The sequence below is a fragment of the Notolepis coatsorum genome (genome assembly GCF_963971535.1).
Source record: "Notolepis coatsorum genome assembly, chromosome: 13".
Classification (NCBI taxonomy): domain Eukaryota; kingdom Metazoa; phylum Chordata; class Actinopteri; order Aulopiformes; family Paralepididae; genus Notolepis; species Notolepis coatsorum.
The window spans coordinates 122,026,190-122,044,687 of NC_140177.1; the positions used below are offsets into that span (position 1 = coordinate 122,026,190).

An 18,498-nucleotide genomic window follows, 5' to 3' on the forward strand; every position below is an offset into this window, starting at 1 on the left:
ACAAAACCATGTATTATTTTGGCCACTAGTGGCGCTGTTGCGATTTTGTGGATGCTGCGCTGTATCCACATTTAGGAGAAGAAGAACAGAAGAAGAGCAGAGCTGGAGAAAGTAGCGTTTTTCAACCTGTTAATGTTTGAAGGTGAGTTTAAACTACTAAATAAGATCCGATTCCTAAACACTGTCACAACAGCAGTCATATTGTATATTTTCAACAATACGTTTGTTTACCAATAGGTTTGTGTTGCCGCTGTTTAAAGAGACTCCGAGTGACTGAGTTCGTTTTTTCTGTACATATCTCTTACCTACTCTTACTAGTTACACTGCTGGCCAGTATGACTTACTACCATAGTGTCTTTATACCTGTATCACTGTACATATTAATACTACAACTCTGTACATACATGTAGTACTCATAGTACTAATTTATATATGTTATACCCAGTTTAACCACCTGTACAGTGTATATTACTATTTCACGTTACTGCTACATAGTCACTCTGGTTGGATGCCAAACCTCTTTTAGTTGTACTGTACTTGTGCTGCATGATGACAATACATTACAATCTGCACTGAATTAGTCACAGAATGTTTTGGGACTAGAAGGTTTACAGGGTTAACCGGCTGTTGTGTGGCAGTGAAAGGGTTAACCTTCTGTGTATTGTTGAAGGTTTAGTCCACATTGTTTATTGAACAGTAGTGCAGTACGCATTACTGCAGTAATGCGTGATCCACAGAGTCAAACGCTTTAGACAGATCAACAAACAATGCTGCACAGTGTTTTTTCTTGTCTAGTGCTTCAATTATGTCATTTGAGACTAGCATAGTCGCTGAAGTACTATGGATCTGAAGCCTGACTGAGACTTGTTAAGAATATTATGGTCAGCTAGAAACTCTTTCAGTTTGTTTACAAGCGATTCAAAGACTTTGGCCATTACAGACAATCTGGAAATAGGGCGATAATTATTTAGGTCAGAGGGGTCTCCGCCCTTTAACAAGGGGAGAACCATGGCCGACTTCCATGAGCTAGGTAATTCACCAGATATGATATGAACATTTCCTGATGACGCTGCCATTTTAGCTCTAATTAAGAATGACAGTGACCTAGCTGACTATTATTTGGAAATCCAGTGGTTTGTAAACTGGTGCGACAATAACTGTCTGGTTTTAAATGTTAAGAAGACTGAGGAGATGGTGTTTGACCCCAGAGGTGTTGGGGACCACAGGCCTGTGGTCATCCACACACAGTCCTGTGCATAAATTAAGAAACATGATTTAAGTTGACAAAAACCTCTGCCGCTACAATCTAATGATAATCTAAATATGTGCAACAAGGAGAGACGGGGACAGAATTAATGAATGAAAACTTTATTTAACAGATTGCAGAATGGGTACAATACAGTACGGCTCAATACACAAAATGTTTAAGGGGATGCAGAGCAGAGAAAGACATTTGTCTTGTTTACATCAGGGTCTGCCATTTTCAATTCATAGTGACATTTATGACATACATGACATTTATGACAGGGACATACATGACATACAGGTATATAGTACTGTTACATTTGTGACATACGATATGCAAATATACAGTAAGGAACCTGACGCAAACTTTGCCATCACAACCATCGAACTATTATAATAGCTTTACTATTATAATCTAAATCTGTGCAATATTCATGTTTATTTAGTGATATTCATGTTTATTGATTCAACATAGCTGTTTATCTTTGATAATGTATGACAGGCTTTTGCCCCGACCGGGATTCGAACACTGCTGCACGAGAGCAGTTCAGCTCCTTGGACAGCGTGACAAATGCACCCATTTCATTGGCTGTCAGTCTGTTACACCTATACACGGCTGGCCCTGGGTTGGCAGGCTTGAGCACTACCGCTGAGCCACTGTGCCAGATGGGATAAATTCATTGTTTATACATTAATGAACGAGAGACCCGTGTTTAGAATATTCTTTATTTTGAATGAAGTTTTATTTCTTTATCCTCATTCATTAATGTGACGTCAACGGCTCATTCAATTTCTCAAATCCGTCAAACAGCGCATCTCATCAGACATCTTAATCCCAGTTACAATTAAAATAACCACATAAATGTGTACATCGCACCGAGCGAGCGCCACGGTATATATAACGTGCATTATTTAGGACAAAGTGAATTTAGTATCAGCATTTTGGGTCTATTTTACATTTCAAAAGCCCCCTCTGGAAGAATGGAGCACAAAAACGTAATTCAGAATGGTATAATGCAGATCGTAGACTGTGGGAATAATTTCAGGAAACGGGCTGTCACTTCTTTGCGGGGGCGTGGCGATGGTTGATCCGGCTAACTTGAACTTAAACCCTGCTTTCGACCAGGCTCAAACTTTTGGATCTGTTGTCATGGTGATCTGGACAATCCAGGTACGGGGAGCCGGAAAGTCCGGCTTAAGTCAGACTTCACCGAAAGTTATCCGGCTAACTCAGTTATCCAGGTACGGGGAACGGGGCCCTGGACTCTTAATGAGCGGAGAACAAAATTATGAACCAGCTCTAGTCCATCCACCTCGTTCCCAGTCCATTATATAGACATTTCCTACCAGTCCCGCTGTGTCGCCACCATCCTCCTACCCTGACCGGTGAGAGCTCTCCCAGCCCGTCAGGTCCTAAGGAAAAATAGAGAAAAGAGACAAAAACAAAGAAAAACCTCCAAAACAATAAGCGAAAAATGTGAGTGTCATCGCAACACCCCCATCAAACAGAATCAACCTATCATCTAGAGGCATAAATACCCCCGTAAACACTAAGAAATAAAAATAAAAAAAATAAAAAATAAATAAAATACTCAGTACATTCTCTCATGCTTTTGACCTTTTTTTTTTTTTTTTTTTTTTTAAGTCTGCAGTCCACCCTTTGACCAATCCTATTATCGATCAAGCATGGATAATTACTACTGATCACTAGCTGAAGTAGTGTCACATCATTACTCTGTCTAATATTAAATGTTCCATTTTTCTGTTTAACTACCATTTTGTTGTTAGTATGATTAACCATGCAAATACCAATTACACCATCTTCCACTTGCCTACGTTACTCACACATCCATTTAGTAACTTGCACACATAATCTAATCATCTAACTCATCTTAATCATATTTCTTATTTCCGTTTTATTTTTATTTTTATTTTTTTATTAATATCTCTCTATATTTTTCTATTCAGCCTGTGGCCTCTGCAGACACGACCTTTGATAATGACCTATCATTCCACACGTCCAGCAAGCCTGTCCTTGTTCCCTTGGTTGTGGGGCCCTGTGGGGCCCTCGCCTGTAATCGGATGGCCCTGGGTTTGTCGGCCCCAGAGTCTGTCCTTGCTCACCACGGCCTTTTTCTCTAATGGTCCATCTTTGGGCCCGCCCCCCTTTGCCACATGATCTGGCCATGTGACCAAATTCACCACAACTCCAGCAATCTGTCGGCTGGTATCCCACAGTTCCCGACAGATTCACACCTCTTTGGTCTTTTCCTGGCATGTCCTGCTGCATGGGAGAGAAAGGCACATACCTGTTCCTTTCAGCCGCTGTCCTTCGAGCCTGTTGTTGGGAGGGGCCTGGAAACTCACCCCTCCTGCGGTTCTCATCACCATGCCCCCGCTGCTCAGCTCCCCGTTCAGGTAACAGAGCACATGGCATTCTTTGATCACGGCGGCCTAGGTCTGACGCTCGGCGCATCACATCACAAACCGCACCACTCAGCAGTTCATTCTTTTTAGCCAGTTTTTGCTCCAGTACTTTCATCTCGTGCACGGCTTGATCAATCGCCCGCTGTGTCTCCATCAGGTCTCGATGAACTGTCTTATGTCGTTCGAACGCTTCTATAAACGCTCTCTGTTGAAGCTGTTGTCTGTAGGTCGGCCCCCCTTCCTCCATCTCGGCGCCTTGGTTTGGGCCTTGGTTTTGTCTTTGACACCGACCCTGGTTGTGCCCGTCTCCGCTTCTTCTTCTGTTATTCCATCGAGGTCCTCCTCCTCTGGCTTGAGAACGATATTCCCCTCCTCGGGGGTTGATATTCTTGTTCACAGTCCCTAGACATATGTCCGAAATTTCCGCAATTCCAGCACTCTATTGACCCTGGCTGAGGCCTGGATCCATTCGATCCGCTTCTTCTGTTTCCATTTTGTCCCCGTGGCTGCCAGGGTGATCCCCTCAGATTTTGTTGCTGTTCTTGCGCAGGACCCCCCTGTGTTGGAGGGAAAATCATCATTCCAAGTCCTTCTAACACGCTCGTCACATGAGGGGAATCAGTCATATTCAAATCAATCAGGTTAATGTCACTGCTCAATTCGGTCAGTGAAGGGTCTGCAGAGGTTATTGGCATTTCCCCACTATTGGCCTGACTACTGTTGGCCATTTCTATATCGCTTCTATTTGTTATACTACGGGTTATTTAAACAGACCGATTGTCAACACTCGTTTTTTGTTATCTTATTTACTTCTATTTGCTCTTAACCAAAATTTCACCAAGGTGAACTCGTTCTACATTTAACATTCACACTCACCTTCACGCACTCGTAATATTACCGTTTGGAAAAACAAGTTTCTCTGTGTTTAAAACTATCAACTTGAGGTAAATTCCCTCACACTTCCAAACTTTTTACCGGTGTAGACAGGAATCGATAATTCGCTTATCATACTATACCCAGGCTTCAATAGCCAATTTTTCCCATTTTGGAGTTGGAATCGCCAGAACTGTCTCTGTCCGCGCCGAGCAACTGTGGAGAAAGAAAGACAAAAACACATACACCTAATTAGCAGTGGTATTTCCCTTTTCATTCCATTATTATCTTTAAGCATGGAAATGTTGGGCATCTCTATACTAATATCACTTTTTAGAGAGAGTTGGTGAAATTTATTTGAACATAACGACACGGCCTTAGCTGCGTTTTGTCTGTTGTCCAATCGGAAAACTGGATTTTTCCCAATCCCTTGTCATGTAACCGCTTCACACGAATCTCTGAGGAACACAATTTTGCATCAATCTCCACTTCTGTTCCGGTATGGTTGGTCCTCCTTTAGAACAATCAGAATTAGTTTTACAACCTATCATTTCTAAACATTTGTGATGGATATGGTAATTTAGTTGATTAAAATCTCTTCTTTGCTTAATGTATTTGTCATATAACTCGCATAAAACACTCTAAATGCCACTGACAGCTTAATGACTATGTGTAGATCTAATTTGAACATTTCCTTCTATGTGTCGCTCTATTTCTTTCTTTCTGAGAAAGTCTAAAATGTATTCCTATCTTACATCACACTTTACATAACATTTATTCACATAATTACTAACCTCATCTCCCCCTCAACACCAAAACAATTCGGTGTTGACTACATCCACCAACATCTCACGAGGAAAAATGAATCTTAAATGGCTTATACCACTAAATCCCTGTGCGTTGCACAGTGCCCAGCTGTCCATGTTATAAACCATAGACCCCAGCGCTATACTACAGCAATATTCCCACAGATCCTTGACTTCCAAAGACCTGCCACCACTCAGCCCAAAGCACTTTCGCTACAGTTTCGAACCTGAACGAAAAACTTCGGCTCCCTCTATAAGGAATATCACCAATATCGTCCCACCATACACATACTCAGACGAGCAGTGCCTACCCGGCTCCCAGATTTCTACATCCGCCATAACAACACTTCCCTGCACAAACCTATGCTAAAAAATTAGAAGTGAGCTAGCACCTTGTCAAAATGAAAAAATATACACCATGTCCACTTAAACCTGAACTAAAATCAACCCACACACAATATGGCATAAAGCCCAAACCCATTCGCAAACGCATCCCTCAACCGCTACTACCACACATCTTCCCCTACAAAAACAACACACAAACCTAAGCTAAAACTTGAGAAGATTTGCATGTGGAAAGGAAATCCCAATCCCCACTAGGCGAGGGGGGGATTAGTAACTTGTTCTAAATACAAAGAAACACCGCTTTGACCCTTTTAACCTCCTTCCAGTTAAGAGTACCCGCCTCCCGTTCGGATGCACTCCTTCCCCTACTTAGATGCACCTCTCCCCAAATGAGTTTAGGAGGTGCAAAGTGTGGGACAACCGGTTCTTCAGAGCCGCCTTGCCTCCTACACCGGATCCCCTCTCCCCCAACAGGGATACAGGCCTCCACTTCCGGCGGTAAGGTCTCCTCTCATGAACGGAAGAAGTCCCCTTATTTTACCTTCAGGTGCAGTTTTAGGCTGGGTCCCGTTCCAATCTTAGGAGTGACAATCCAGATTCCTCTGAATCGATACCCCTTACCCCTCTGCTTCCCAGTGGTTCTTTTCAAACCTGCTGATCACAGAAGCACAACTCGCCTACTAACGCATTCTGTTTCGGCTTACTGTGGCCTGACTGTACATTGAGCCAGACGCATTTATGCCAATCAGGTCATAATGCTCATATGACCGGCCGGTGACGCAGTCAATAGAGATCTCATAGTCCATCATCAAGTCAGGACCCCAAGCGGCCAATTGTCCGTAGTACCTATCAGCCACTCAGTTTTGAAACCTACGGTCTGCTCCCCATCCCACTTAGCTATGGGTATGGAAACTTTGACCGTTTTCACCGGCCTGGCCTGTTCACAGCAGGTGCTTTGCCACTTCCGGCGCACTGCCCCGCTACTAGGTGTGGACCGTCATCCACGTACCACCCAGTGCCCACATATACTTACATGCGACGTTTCCTGGGCCGACTAGACGGTAACACAGTAAGATGTTGGTCATCTTGCCAGACACGGGGGCCGTTCAGTATCTCCCCAGCTACTATAATAGTGATTTAACGTGCCCAGGGAATCTTCCGATTCCACTGCCGCCTGCTTAGGGCTAGAGGTTCGGAGTGCCTACCTCCTCCCTAACCCTATGTATCGTTAACCCTATGTATCGTTAACCCTATGTATCATTAACCCATAACTATAATTAATCTACAGACTACTTAGCATTACTTAATCCAGTATATGAACAGGAGACACTAATAAACAAATAAACAAGTCCACACTTTACTCCTAAGCCTCTTTCATAAAGGCATCTACCAAACAGGAGAACAGGAGAGAAAGAGAGAGCGTATAGAGCTCGTATTATTGTAAACTCCCATACTTAACCTAGTCTTAATTTAACTGTACCCACAACTCGTATGACCCACTAGTCATACTGAACCTAATTAATAGAGAGGGAGAGAGAGGAGGAGAAGGAGGGGTAAGAATAAGAGTGCGCGTACCACTGTACCTCATCGCACTCCCAAATGTACACCTGTGCTCCTCCAGGTCACATCGCTCTAACCACTCTAAACGCAATACTATCAATTTAACAATGCTTGCTCCATTCCCTGAATCAACATCACCAGTACTTAAAACCGGCCATAACTGCCTAGAACAGATATAGAGTCAAGCCTAAAACCTCATTCATTAACACCAAATTAAAAACATAAGTCTATAACTGAACATCAAATAGCAAGACAATTTAGATCCCAATTTCATCCACGTGACAAGGGAGAAAAAGAGAGAGAGAGACAGAGAGGGAGAGAGAGAAGAGAAAGAGAGGGAGAGAGAGAAGAGAAAGAGAGGGAGAGAGAGAAGAGAAAGAGAGTGAGAGAGAGAAGGAGAAGGAGGAGTGAGAGGGAGGGAGGGAGGGAGAGAGGGGGAGGGGGAAAGAGACGGGATTCCACATCCCCCCACATCTTACTAACAGACTATACTATACTATCAATAACTATTTTTAACAATCTAACCAGCCATTAACTTATTTAACCTTAACCCCTAAGTTACCGTGATAGTAAAGATATTACATTATAAGTGAAAGAACAAGATGAAAAGCCAGAGCAGCTTCGGATGGGAACCTAACCTGGTTTCTGTCACCTCCACTGCTCACCAGTGGTTCAAAACCTCTCTTATAGTAACAAAAGAGAGAGGGAGGGAGAGAGAGGAAGAGGGAGGGATGGAGGGAAGGAGGAAGAGTGAGGAGAGGAAGAGAGGGGGCGGACAGAGGGATGGAGGGAGAGAGAGAGATGGAGGGAGAGGGGGGGATAAAGAGAGGAAAAAGAAAAATATAGTGACTTAGAACATAAGAGGCAACATCGCCCTCTGCTGTAATGTTCCAACATCACCCCCATTACACTACAATATCCACAACGTCCTGTAGGAGGTGTCTACCTCATCATACAACAAGTGCGTCACCACGCAGCAAACTACCACGCAACGTCAAACCTACGTGTTCACTTAACATGAAACCACAATCCCCAAAATCCTCCTACCCCGGAAGACACTCTCCACGCCTCTGTGAGGTCTTGCAGTCAGCCACTTAAGAGCAGCATCATTATCAAGCACCACTACTGCTTATTAATCTAATTTACTATCAATGTAATATAATCATCATACCTTAAAAGATAAGACCTCATGAAAATAACACAACAGGTGAAGAATTGAATTTAATCTAGAACGGGAGCCTAAGCTATAGCTCCACCGCCCCCTAGTGCATTCCTAACCACATACCATTTTTACTGATCATCACAGCTTTCATCCTCCACACACATTTCACTCACAACATAGTACGCATGCGCGGGCCTTTCTACGGCTCATCGAATACCCCTAACCATAATCATATTGACAAACAACACTGAAAGTACACAATCACACTGCAAATGCAACACACACACACAACGCATTAATATCATTGACATACCATTCACACAACAATATTACTCATTCACAATATTAGCATCGAATAGTCCCAGCAGCATGTAGCATCGCTAGGTAGCCTTAGCTACCGTTAGCCATGCTATATCGTCCGCCATCTTATAACAGTAGTCGCAGTAGCTTATATTAGCTTCCAGCACCGCTCGTTAGCTTGCAGCTTAGCTTAGCATTATAGCCAGCCTAGCTTAGCATTTGCTACGAGCGTAAACGGCTGTCTATTCCGTTCACCGAGCATCTATAGCAGGCCGCGACGGCAGCGTTATAATGACGTCAACCATTAACTGAACTTTAATCCAATGTAAGCGCTATTTTACAGATACAAAAATATAAAAACATCTTATACGCAAACAACTTCCGGGTCAACTTCTGTTGACGCCGGATAAGTGATTGCTAGTTTGAACTCTAAACCTAACCAGTCGTTAGCATCCGCCATTTTTCTAGCTTTTGCTTAGAACGACTTCCGGTTCAATGTCTTTGTTGTCATCCGTTTTCGAAAAAGCTATCTTGACCTTCAGCCAGCCGGTAGCTTAGCCGTTAGCTCCAGCCATTATCCTAGCTTAGCATTAGCATTGCCACGCATTGTTACTTTCTTCAATAGTTTCCCCACGCACATTCTTACCGCGCTAAGAGCGTTCGTATTACAATACACGCAATGCACATTTACATTGTATACAGCCTAAATTAAACAATTGTTCCTAAGAGCTTACTGTATTTGTTGTCGTGGCCGAAACAGTGAAATAGACGCCCAGGCGAGCACGCCCTTGTGGGATATTTGCCGAACATTGCCTTTTTTAACTAACTTCCTCACGGTTAGCAGGCAACCCCGCTCCCCCTTAATCAAGCTCTAACAATGGCTAGATCATGGTTAGGACAGCTGCTACTCCCAGAGAAATGCCCCGCCCGTAAAAAACACCGGGTACCGGCTAGCCTGGACCGCACCTCGAAGCCTACATGCTCACCTGGAAAGGTCTCCTTTCGTCTATTTTCCCACCGTTTTAAGATCCCCACGACCCGTAACGATCTCGTCATATGTGCGCTTTCCTACATAACCGTCTGATCCCACGTGTTGTACAGCGTTGGATTCAGACGCGGCGATATAGGCGAGGCTGCTGAGGCAGCCGCCTTAGGGCCCGCGGGGGGTCAGGGGCCCGGGCCCGGCCCGGGACTGAATGGAGTTGCCGTTCGTGGGACTGGATGACAGACTGCATTGCGCCATGCCCCGGGTCCTATGTTCCCCGGGCCCCCTATGTTTCCCATGTTCCAAAAGGGTTCTATGTTCCCCGGGCCCCCTATGTTCCCCCTATGTTTCCCCGGTAGCGATAAAGGCTCGCCCCAGGCTCGCCACAGCAGTGGATGGATTTAAAAGATAGCCACTTTTATAGATAATTTATTTGTATCGCAACGGATTCATGGATCTAGTCGTGCCACGTAGCATTATGTCGACAAAATTCAAATAGAATAAACAAGTCTAAAACAAAGAATTTTAAATGAAGTTTAGCCTATTAAATCATTTTATAAGCGTTTGTTTATTTGTGGTCTGTGTGAGAACTGAAGCAACCATCTGCAGAACACCAGCCCAGCCCAGCCCTCTCCTCTCCTCTCCTCTCCTCTCCTCTCCTCTCCTCTCCTCTCCTCTCCTCTCCTCTCCTCTCCTCTCTCTGTCCCCACGCTGTCAGGCCCTCCTATTCTTCCCGATTGTAGCCTAAAATAAATTAAAGAATGATGATTGCTGGGAAATGTTGTCTCTCCTGTTGTGCCTCCAGTGCAAAATCTGACTTGTTACTGGAGGACAACAACATTACCCAGCAATCAATGCGTCATTGCGTCATGAGACAATTTACCTGGTGCGGAAATTAAAACGAACAGCAGACGTCTGTCTCTTACAGCGAGTGAAATCATCAGTGAGTGAAAGTGAATGATCCATATTCCGCAACCATGCCGCCTAAGCCTTACAAACATAAATGTGTCCGTCAAAAAAGAACAGACAAAAAAGAACGGGACGAGAAGAACACAAAGCTACCTAAATTAGACGCATTTGTTATAAAAGTAACAGGGAAACACCCTCGTGCCGACGTTCCTCCTCTTCCTGACCCCCCATCCCCAACAACAACAACAAGCCCTTCAACACCACCTGATCACCCGACAACATGCCCGGCACGGACACTGCCTTCAGCCGCAGTGTGTCAACTACCATGCAGCAGCAGGTAACCTTGGACTGTTGGACAGATAATGAGATTACAGTTTACCATAAACTTATATTTATACATCTATTAGGGCGGCGCCGGCCCAGCAGCCATGGCGCTTATTAATGTAAATAAGTATGACGAACCATAAGAGGTTTGTCATATAAAGGAAGTCAACACATGAGAGTTCAATTCAACAACAATGATTTATTTAATCCTATCTAAAAACAATAATTGATCAAACAACAAAAGCATAATAACATAAACAAATAGGTATGTATCAGAATGGATAAGGATCCCAAGATGGTTCACTTGGTGGCTGATACAACCTGTGGCGTCTGAAGTGGGAAAGCAGATGGGAGAAGCAGACAGAAGGGTTAGACAAGGGAAACATATATACTGTGTGCAGGCAGCTCTCTGCACTGCACAGGTGAGGGTAATTGGGTTAACGACCTACCCACTCCACCATGCTCTTTGAGTCAGAAGACTCCCCATTTGAAGGTAGAGTGGGGGTCGTCACACCCTCCCCCTAAAGACAAGGGTTCTACCCTATTACTAAATTACAGTTTTATTTACAAACAAGCTAACCCAAATCCCAAATGTAACAATAATACTTTTTCCCAAATTCAAATCAAAATCCCCATTCCCCTCACCATCCTGCATCCGCTCTCAGCAACATAGGGCCCTAGGTAGCAATTTTAAGAGAGCAGGAGACAGTAGGGATTGGGGAACAGACAAAACAAGGGTTACACATTAGATAACAGCACATACCAATACAAATGTCCACAATCCAACACATTTGCCAACAATATATTTTTATCATTGGTTCAAAAACCTCATAGCCAGAACTCTACAATGTAAAAACCCTGGTCTATACAAATAAACAACATCAATTTAAACAAACAGCACAATTTTAGGCACACATCATCTCCAACACCCCTGCTGACCGGTCACCCTTTCCCTCACCCTCCTGCCTCCGCTCTCTGCAACATAGGATCCTAAGAAGCAAATTAAGAGAACAAGAGACAGAAGAGATTGGGGAACAAACGAGACGCGAAGAACAGAATGTTAAAAGATGATGCACCTCAAAACAATGGAGTCAACCCTATAAGGTCGCTCTACCATTTAAACGTAAATGGTCAACCATGCCCAGACATAAACTTAAATGGTCAACCATGCCCAGATGCATGTCATTAGGTGCTGGAAAGTTGCGGGCACAACAACCTCAGCACAATGACCATAAAGAGATTTTCTCTTCTCTTTTTTTCTCTTTCTCTTTCCAGTTCTATTTTCCTTTCTCTTTTTTTCCATTTTAATTTTCTCCTTCCCAACCATCTCACTCTGAATAGTCTCATCATGAACAGCATTGGGACCACCAATTTTTTTTACCAAACCTCAGGTCATTAGGGCTAAACCCTGTGATCTCCTGGGCGACCTCTCTGGAAGCCAGTAGGAGCCATGGCAGTCCCTGCTCAGGAACGGGTACTGGAGAAGTGGAACAGAGAGAAACATTATTGCAGTCCCTATTATCCCCCCCCCCCTTTAGATGGGAAAAAGTTGGTGGCCGTTAGGAGGTTCACAGGTTCACAGGATATTGCATTTTTGCCTCTGGCAATAACATTAGTCTCATTCAACTTTTCAAACGGCACGGCTGAATCTAACAGCTCTTCTAAAGCTGGATCACTGTCCTGCTTCCTGACTAACGTAGTCTGCGTAGTCTGCAGAACCAAATCAATATGAACAGCTTCAACATCCGCGCCTCGGCTAGCCCCCTGCGCATCACACGTTGCTGTCATTTCCTGCGTCACTGCACAGGCTGGATGGTCCATGACAACATCTGATATGTTGTCATTGTCAACATCGTCAAACATAGGACTAGGAGAGTCTTGAGAGACTGGACTAGGAGAGTCTTGTGAGTCTGGACTAGGAGAGTCATGTGAGTCTGGACTAAGAGAGTCTTGTGAGTCTGGACTAGGAGAGTCTTGGGTGACTGGACTAGGAGAGTCTTGCGAGTCTGGACTAGGAGAGTCTTGTGTGACTACACTTGGGAGAGGCCCCTCGGCCCACACCCGCACCTCAGCAAGACTGTTACCCAGTTCGATGTCCACACCATCAACAGGCAACCCAGCGTGCACACCTCTCTGCATAACACCACTTCCCAAACCTGAAATGAGAGAAATGTTAGGCACAGAAATAGGGAACACAGACAACGTTGGACGAGGAGAAAACAATAAATCTAGCACCCTATGCTGCAGATCTATTTTGGCAAGCTCAGCCCTCTGTCTAATCTCCTCCAAAGCGAACTCTTGTCTGTGCTGCCGTAACAGAAGTTCCTTCTGCCGCTCAAAACTGAGTGCCATAGTGCACTATTGGCCTAAACAAAGTGAGCCGCACTCACAAACAAAGTGCCATACGACACAGGCCTACAAAACAAACAAAACCTATGCTGGGACAATGAAGCGTGAATACCATTAAAACAAACAGTCTGATCAAATGAAACCTCCCCCTGACTAGCTACAGGGCCTAACTAACTAACTAACTAACTAACTACCTCAAAAGCTCAATCTTCGTACTACTACATACAGGGGGTACTAATGCACTGAAACTCTCTGGGCAGAAAAGTACCTGTTATACAGCCACTCCTCTGAGCCAGAGACGTGCTCCCGAGAGGACAACAAGCGCCAATGCCAGTGCCTGTCTCTGCCTGCGTCTGTAGCCGCCTAAAAAAGAAAACACCAAGACAAGTCCCCCTATTGGAAACCTGCCCTCTTTGCCTACCTGGGGATGTATGGTTCCTAAAACACACAGACTGTATTATTAAAGTATCAAACTCCAAAGCCTCAACACAAGCAATAACAAAACAAAACAAAGTAACAAATCCCTACCACAAGAAATCTGCACTAACAAACTGCTACTTTCCCCCAAATACCGAACAACAAACACCCCCAAGAACAAATCACGTGCTACTTCCCCAACACTGGCATACAAACAATTAGGCTACAAACAAATTCTAGCCAACAGGCTACAAATACTAGCTGCAAACCGCAGGTCACAGACACTAGTCCAAAGAAGCCGCCTAATCACTTTTCCTAATTAGCCCTTCTATACTAAGACAGAGCTCAAACAAATCGTCCCAACAGGAACCCACCACAAATGCCAGCCAAATTACAAACTCCAAATGCTAGAAAAATTATCAAGCACAAATACCAATTCAACCACACTAGGCCAAATTACAAACAAATCAAGTGCTACAAAAGGTCCTCCAAACGGCTTGAGCCCCCATATATGAGCCCCCATATATGACGAACCATAAGAGGTTTGTCATATAAAGGAAGTCAACACATGAGAGTTCAATTCAACAACAATGATTTATTTAATCCTATCTAAAAACAATAATTGATCAAACAACAAAAGCATAATAACATAAACAAATAGGTATGTATCAGAATGGATAAGGATCCCAAGATGGTTCACTTGGTGGCTGATACAACCTGTGGCATCTGAAGTGGGAAAGCAGATGGGAGAAGCAGACAGAAGTGTTAGACAAGGGAAACATATATACTGTGTGTGCAGGCAGCTCTCTGCACTGCACAGGTGAGGGTAATTGGGTTAACGACCTACCCACTCCACCATGCTCTTTGAGTCAGAAGACTCCCCATTTGCAGGTAGAGTGGGGGTCGTCACAATAAGTAACATACTTGGTTTTTAGAGATCATTTATCGGCCTTTGTTTGCACTTTACAGGCATAACCAGTCAGATTCAGAACAGCCAAGCAGTTCAGTCACAGTGACAGTCAACACACCAAGCTCGACCCAAGAGCCAAGTTCTGCTGACCTGCCTGACGATGACAGTGAGAAGGAAATGGAGGTGGCACCGGCGGAGTCGGACACTAATTCCAATGCAGAATCGGAACAGGAGCAGCAAGATGAGTTGGACTTGGACAACGAGCCACTTCAGAAGTACCCCACAGACCGGGGCTTTTTTGATGAAAATGTTTCAGCTGATATAAAATGGTATATCATAGTTACAGGGTCTTGTAAACCCAGAGGCCCTTTCCCAATTAATGAAAAAGGCAACCGTTCTTTTTCTGAGGCACATTACCATACAACAACACAAGCTGGTTTAAAACTGCCCCGTAGCTGGCTTTGCTACTCTCCTAAACTGGATTGTGCGTACTGCGAGCCATGCTGGCTATTTGGAGACCGCAGTTCAACACATTACCACAACGCATGGGTGAATGGAGTCAAAGATTGGAAGAATATATCTAGCAAGATAAAAACCCATAAGTCCTCTCAAATGCACACTGTAGCTTGTGTCATATATGAACAGTGGAAAAGGCATGGTGGCACAATTGATGCGCAAATGGAGAGGGATGTGCATAATGCAGCTCTCTTTTGGAGACAAGTGCTGGAACGTATCATTAATGTGACACTAATGCTAGCCATTTGCAACCTTTCATTTCGGGGGCACAGGGAAAGTTTGGGACAGCCGGGCAGTGGGAATTTTCTTGAAATTATCCAGCTGCTGGCAAGCTATGACTGTGCTGAAAGAGCTGATCAACCGGCCTGAGGGCTCAGTTAAATACCTTAGCAAGGATATCCAGAACGAGCTAATATATATATTGTCCCAGCGAGTTCAGCAAGACATTACGGCAGAAATAAACCAAGCACCATTCTTTTCTGTGATTATGAATACTACACAAGATCTATCCAAGCGAGACCAGCTAAGCCAAGTATATAGATACGTCACCATAGTAAGAAATCCGATGGACGTAGCTGTTGATATTAAAATAATCGAAAGCATTACAAAACATGGCCTGGAAATTTCCAAATGTCGTGGGCAAGGCTATGACAGAGCTGCCAATATGAGTGGGGTTTATTCTGGTGTCCAGGCTAGAATTAGGGAAAAAGAACCCCTTGCAACATATGTGCATTGTGCAGCACACAACCTAAACCTCGTACTCAATGATGCAGTTAAAGACATTCCAGAGCTCAAACTGTTTTATGATACCATAGAAAATGTGTATACATTTTTTGGCCACAGCATTAAACGGTGGGCCATGCTGACTGGCATAATTTCCACAGATGATTCATCTCACCCAGGCATCACGTTGAAGCGATTATGCCCTACCCGTTGGTCTTCTAGACATACCTCCCTTACTGCTATACGCTACAGATATGTGGACGTGATGAAAGCGCTGACAAAAATAACTCTAATTAGTGACAAGGCTGAGCGTAATGAAGCAGCGGGATTGAAGAAAGCAATGGAACATTTTAATTTCATTTGTCTAGTGATGCTCCAGACGAAAATATTGGAGAGTGTTAATGCTGTCTCTAAATTACTCCAAACCACAAACATGGACATGCAGAAAGCCTCGAACTTGCTGGAGAATGCGATAAAAGTCTTGTCTGAGTACAGGGATGCTTTTGATGAGGCAAAGACAACCGCACAGACGCTTGCAGACAAATGGGGAGCTCATAATACCTTCGAATTAGACCCTACAAGAGTAAGAAGAAAGAAACGTCATTTTGACGAGCTGTGTGAAGATGAGCGACTATCCAATGCAGAAAGCTATTTCAAAGTAAATGTTTTCAATGCCAATCTGGACATAATAATCAACCAGCTGTCCCACGGATTCTGTAGTATGCGCGAGACCTCTCTCATGTTTGAGGCTCTCCACCCCATGACCCTCCAGCATGCAGGAGACGATGAGCTATATGAGAAGGCAAAACGTCTATCTGACCACTACAACAGGGACCTAGCAAATGACTTTGCCACTCAACTCCTGTCATTCAGGGTCTGTTTTAAACAAGAGATCGCTAAGGAGTCGTCAGTGTTCCAACCAGGGGCGGAGCTAGGGGGTGGCTACCTGGGCTCAAGCCCCGGATGTATTCTGAAAAGCCCTGAATCTATTTAAAAATATTTTTTTTTTTTTTTTTTTTTACAATTCATCATTGTAAATCAAAATTTTGTATCATTGAATCATAGACGCCTGGCCATAAGAGCATTCGGAGCATCTCTGCTCTCCCACTATTGAACTTGGGGGAGCAAAGGTATAATCTTGCTCCACCACTTTTTGATTATATAAAAAATATGATATATCCCCCCCCAATATATAAATCTAACCATAACTACGTTATGGTTAACTGAGTTTTATAGTGAAAAGAGCAGCTTTATTGGTCAAGATTGAAGGCTCTATATTGCAGGAAATTGCATGTACAGGTTCATCAAATTCAAAAAAAATCTGTCATGGAGGGGGTCGTGCCTGAGCCCATCCAAACCACCCTGTGCATGCCAAAAAAAGAAGAAAAAAAAATTAAAAAATTAAAAAAAAAAAAAAAAAAAAAAAGGGGGGGGCCCATCTGGGCTAAGCCCCGGATCTCCTACAATCCTAAATCCGCCCCTGGTTCCAACTTGCAAAAATGCTGTTTGTGGATCATCAGTCCGTAACTTCCTCGTTCACTGAGGTGTGTACTGCCATGCTGTTATTCCTGACGTTACCTGTGACTGTGGTGACAGCCGAGCGATCCTTCTCCAAGTTAAAACTTATTAAGACCTACCTGCGAAGCGCCATGGGTCAGGAGAGACTGAGTGGGCTTGCAATCCTGTCCATTGAAAACACCAGAGCCCGGGAGTTGGACATTAAAGACATTGTCGAGGATTTTGCACAACGCAAGGCTCGTCGTATGCCATTCAAATAGGTGAGTAAACTGCCCTTTTCTCTATAATAGTATTTATTATCTGTCTGCTTTATATACTGCCGCGGCCTCACAGCCAGCGTGGGGACAGAGAGAGCTGGTCTGGCTGTTCTGCAGATGGTTGCTTCTCAGTTCTCACACAGACTGCAAATAAACGAACGCTTATAAAATGATTTAATAGGCTAAACTTCATTTAAAATTCTTTATTTTAGACTTGTTTATTCTATTTGAATTTTGTCTACATAATGCTACGTGGCACGACTAGATCTGTGACTCCGTTGCGATACAAATGAATTATCTATAAAAGTGGCTATCTTTTAAATCCACTGTTGTGGCGAGCCTGGGGCCTGCTTTATATACCGCCGCGGCAGTGCAGAGAACACTCTCTGTGGTGCTGAAACGTTTTTTCCTGTTTTATTCCACTATTCCAGGAATTTCCAGAATTGTGTGTGAGAGATATTGGGATCATAGGAGAGAGAGATGGGAGATAGACCTGCATGACCAAGCTTGGCTTCACAGTAGAAGAGAGAAGACAAAAGCGATTTGATCACTTTATTTTTTTATGACCCTCCATGCTCCGTGACTTTCCTTATTGAAGCGTTCTTATTAACGTGCGTGTTGCACACACGTGGGAGGAGGGAGGGATGTCCCGGTGCCGGGTCAGGTGGTGTGTGTGTGTGTGGGGGGGGAGGGGGGCCCGAGCTGGCCCGAGCTGTCAAGAGCTGTCAATCTCGCCTCAGGGCCCGTGGGGCATTCCAACCGCCACTGGTTGGATTGAAGCCTGAAAGTACCATCGCGTTCATGCCGACATTCTATGCCCCCGTGTCTGCCGTTTGAGAGGCGACATTCGACGGAGGCCTGATGTTCCATAA

General features: G+C 44.1%; 1 protein-coding gene across 1 annotated transcript in view; it reads right to left on the minus strand.

The window, feature by feature from the left end:
• LOC311239483 (armadillo-like helical domain containing protein 1) overlaps window positions 1-18,498 on the minus strand; it is a gene marked incomplete at both ends in the record, with an annotated part of 55,379 nt that overhangs the window by 23,801 nt on the left and 13,080 nt on the right. The window contains 7 exons of the mRNA XM_084327789.1: window positions 2,593-2,658; window positions 3,555-3,699; window positions 10,877-10,960; window positions 11,895-11,926; window positions 12,318-12,413; window positions 12,973-13,092; window positions 13,554-13,648. Of these exons, the coding sequence (XP_084183915.1) occupies window positions 2,593-2,658; window positions 3,555-3,699; window positions 10,877-10,960; window positions 11,895-11,926; window positions 12,318-12,413; window positions 12,973-13,092; window positions 13,554-13,648 (638 nt within the window). The remainder of the gene's footprint in view (window positions 1-2,592; window positions 2,659-3,554; window positions 3,700-10,876; window positions 10,961-11,894; window positions 11,927-12,317; window positions 12,414-12,972; window positions 13,093-13,553; window positions 13,649-18,498) is intronic.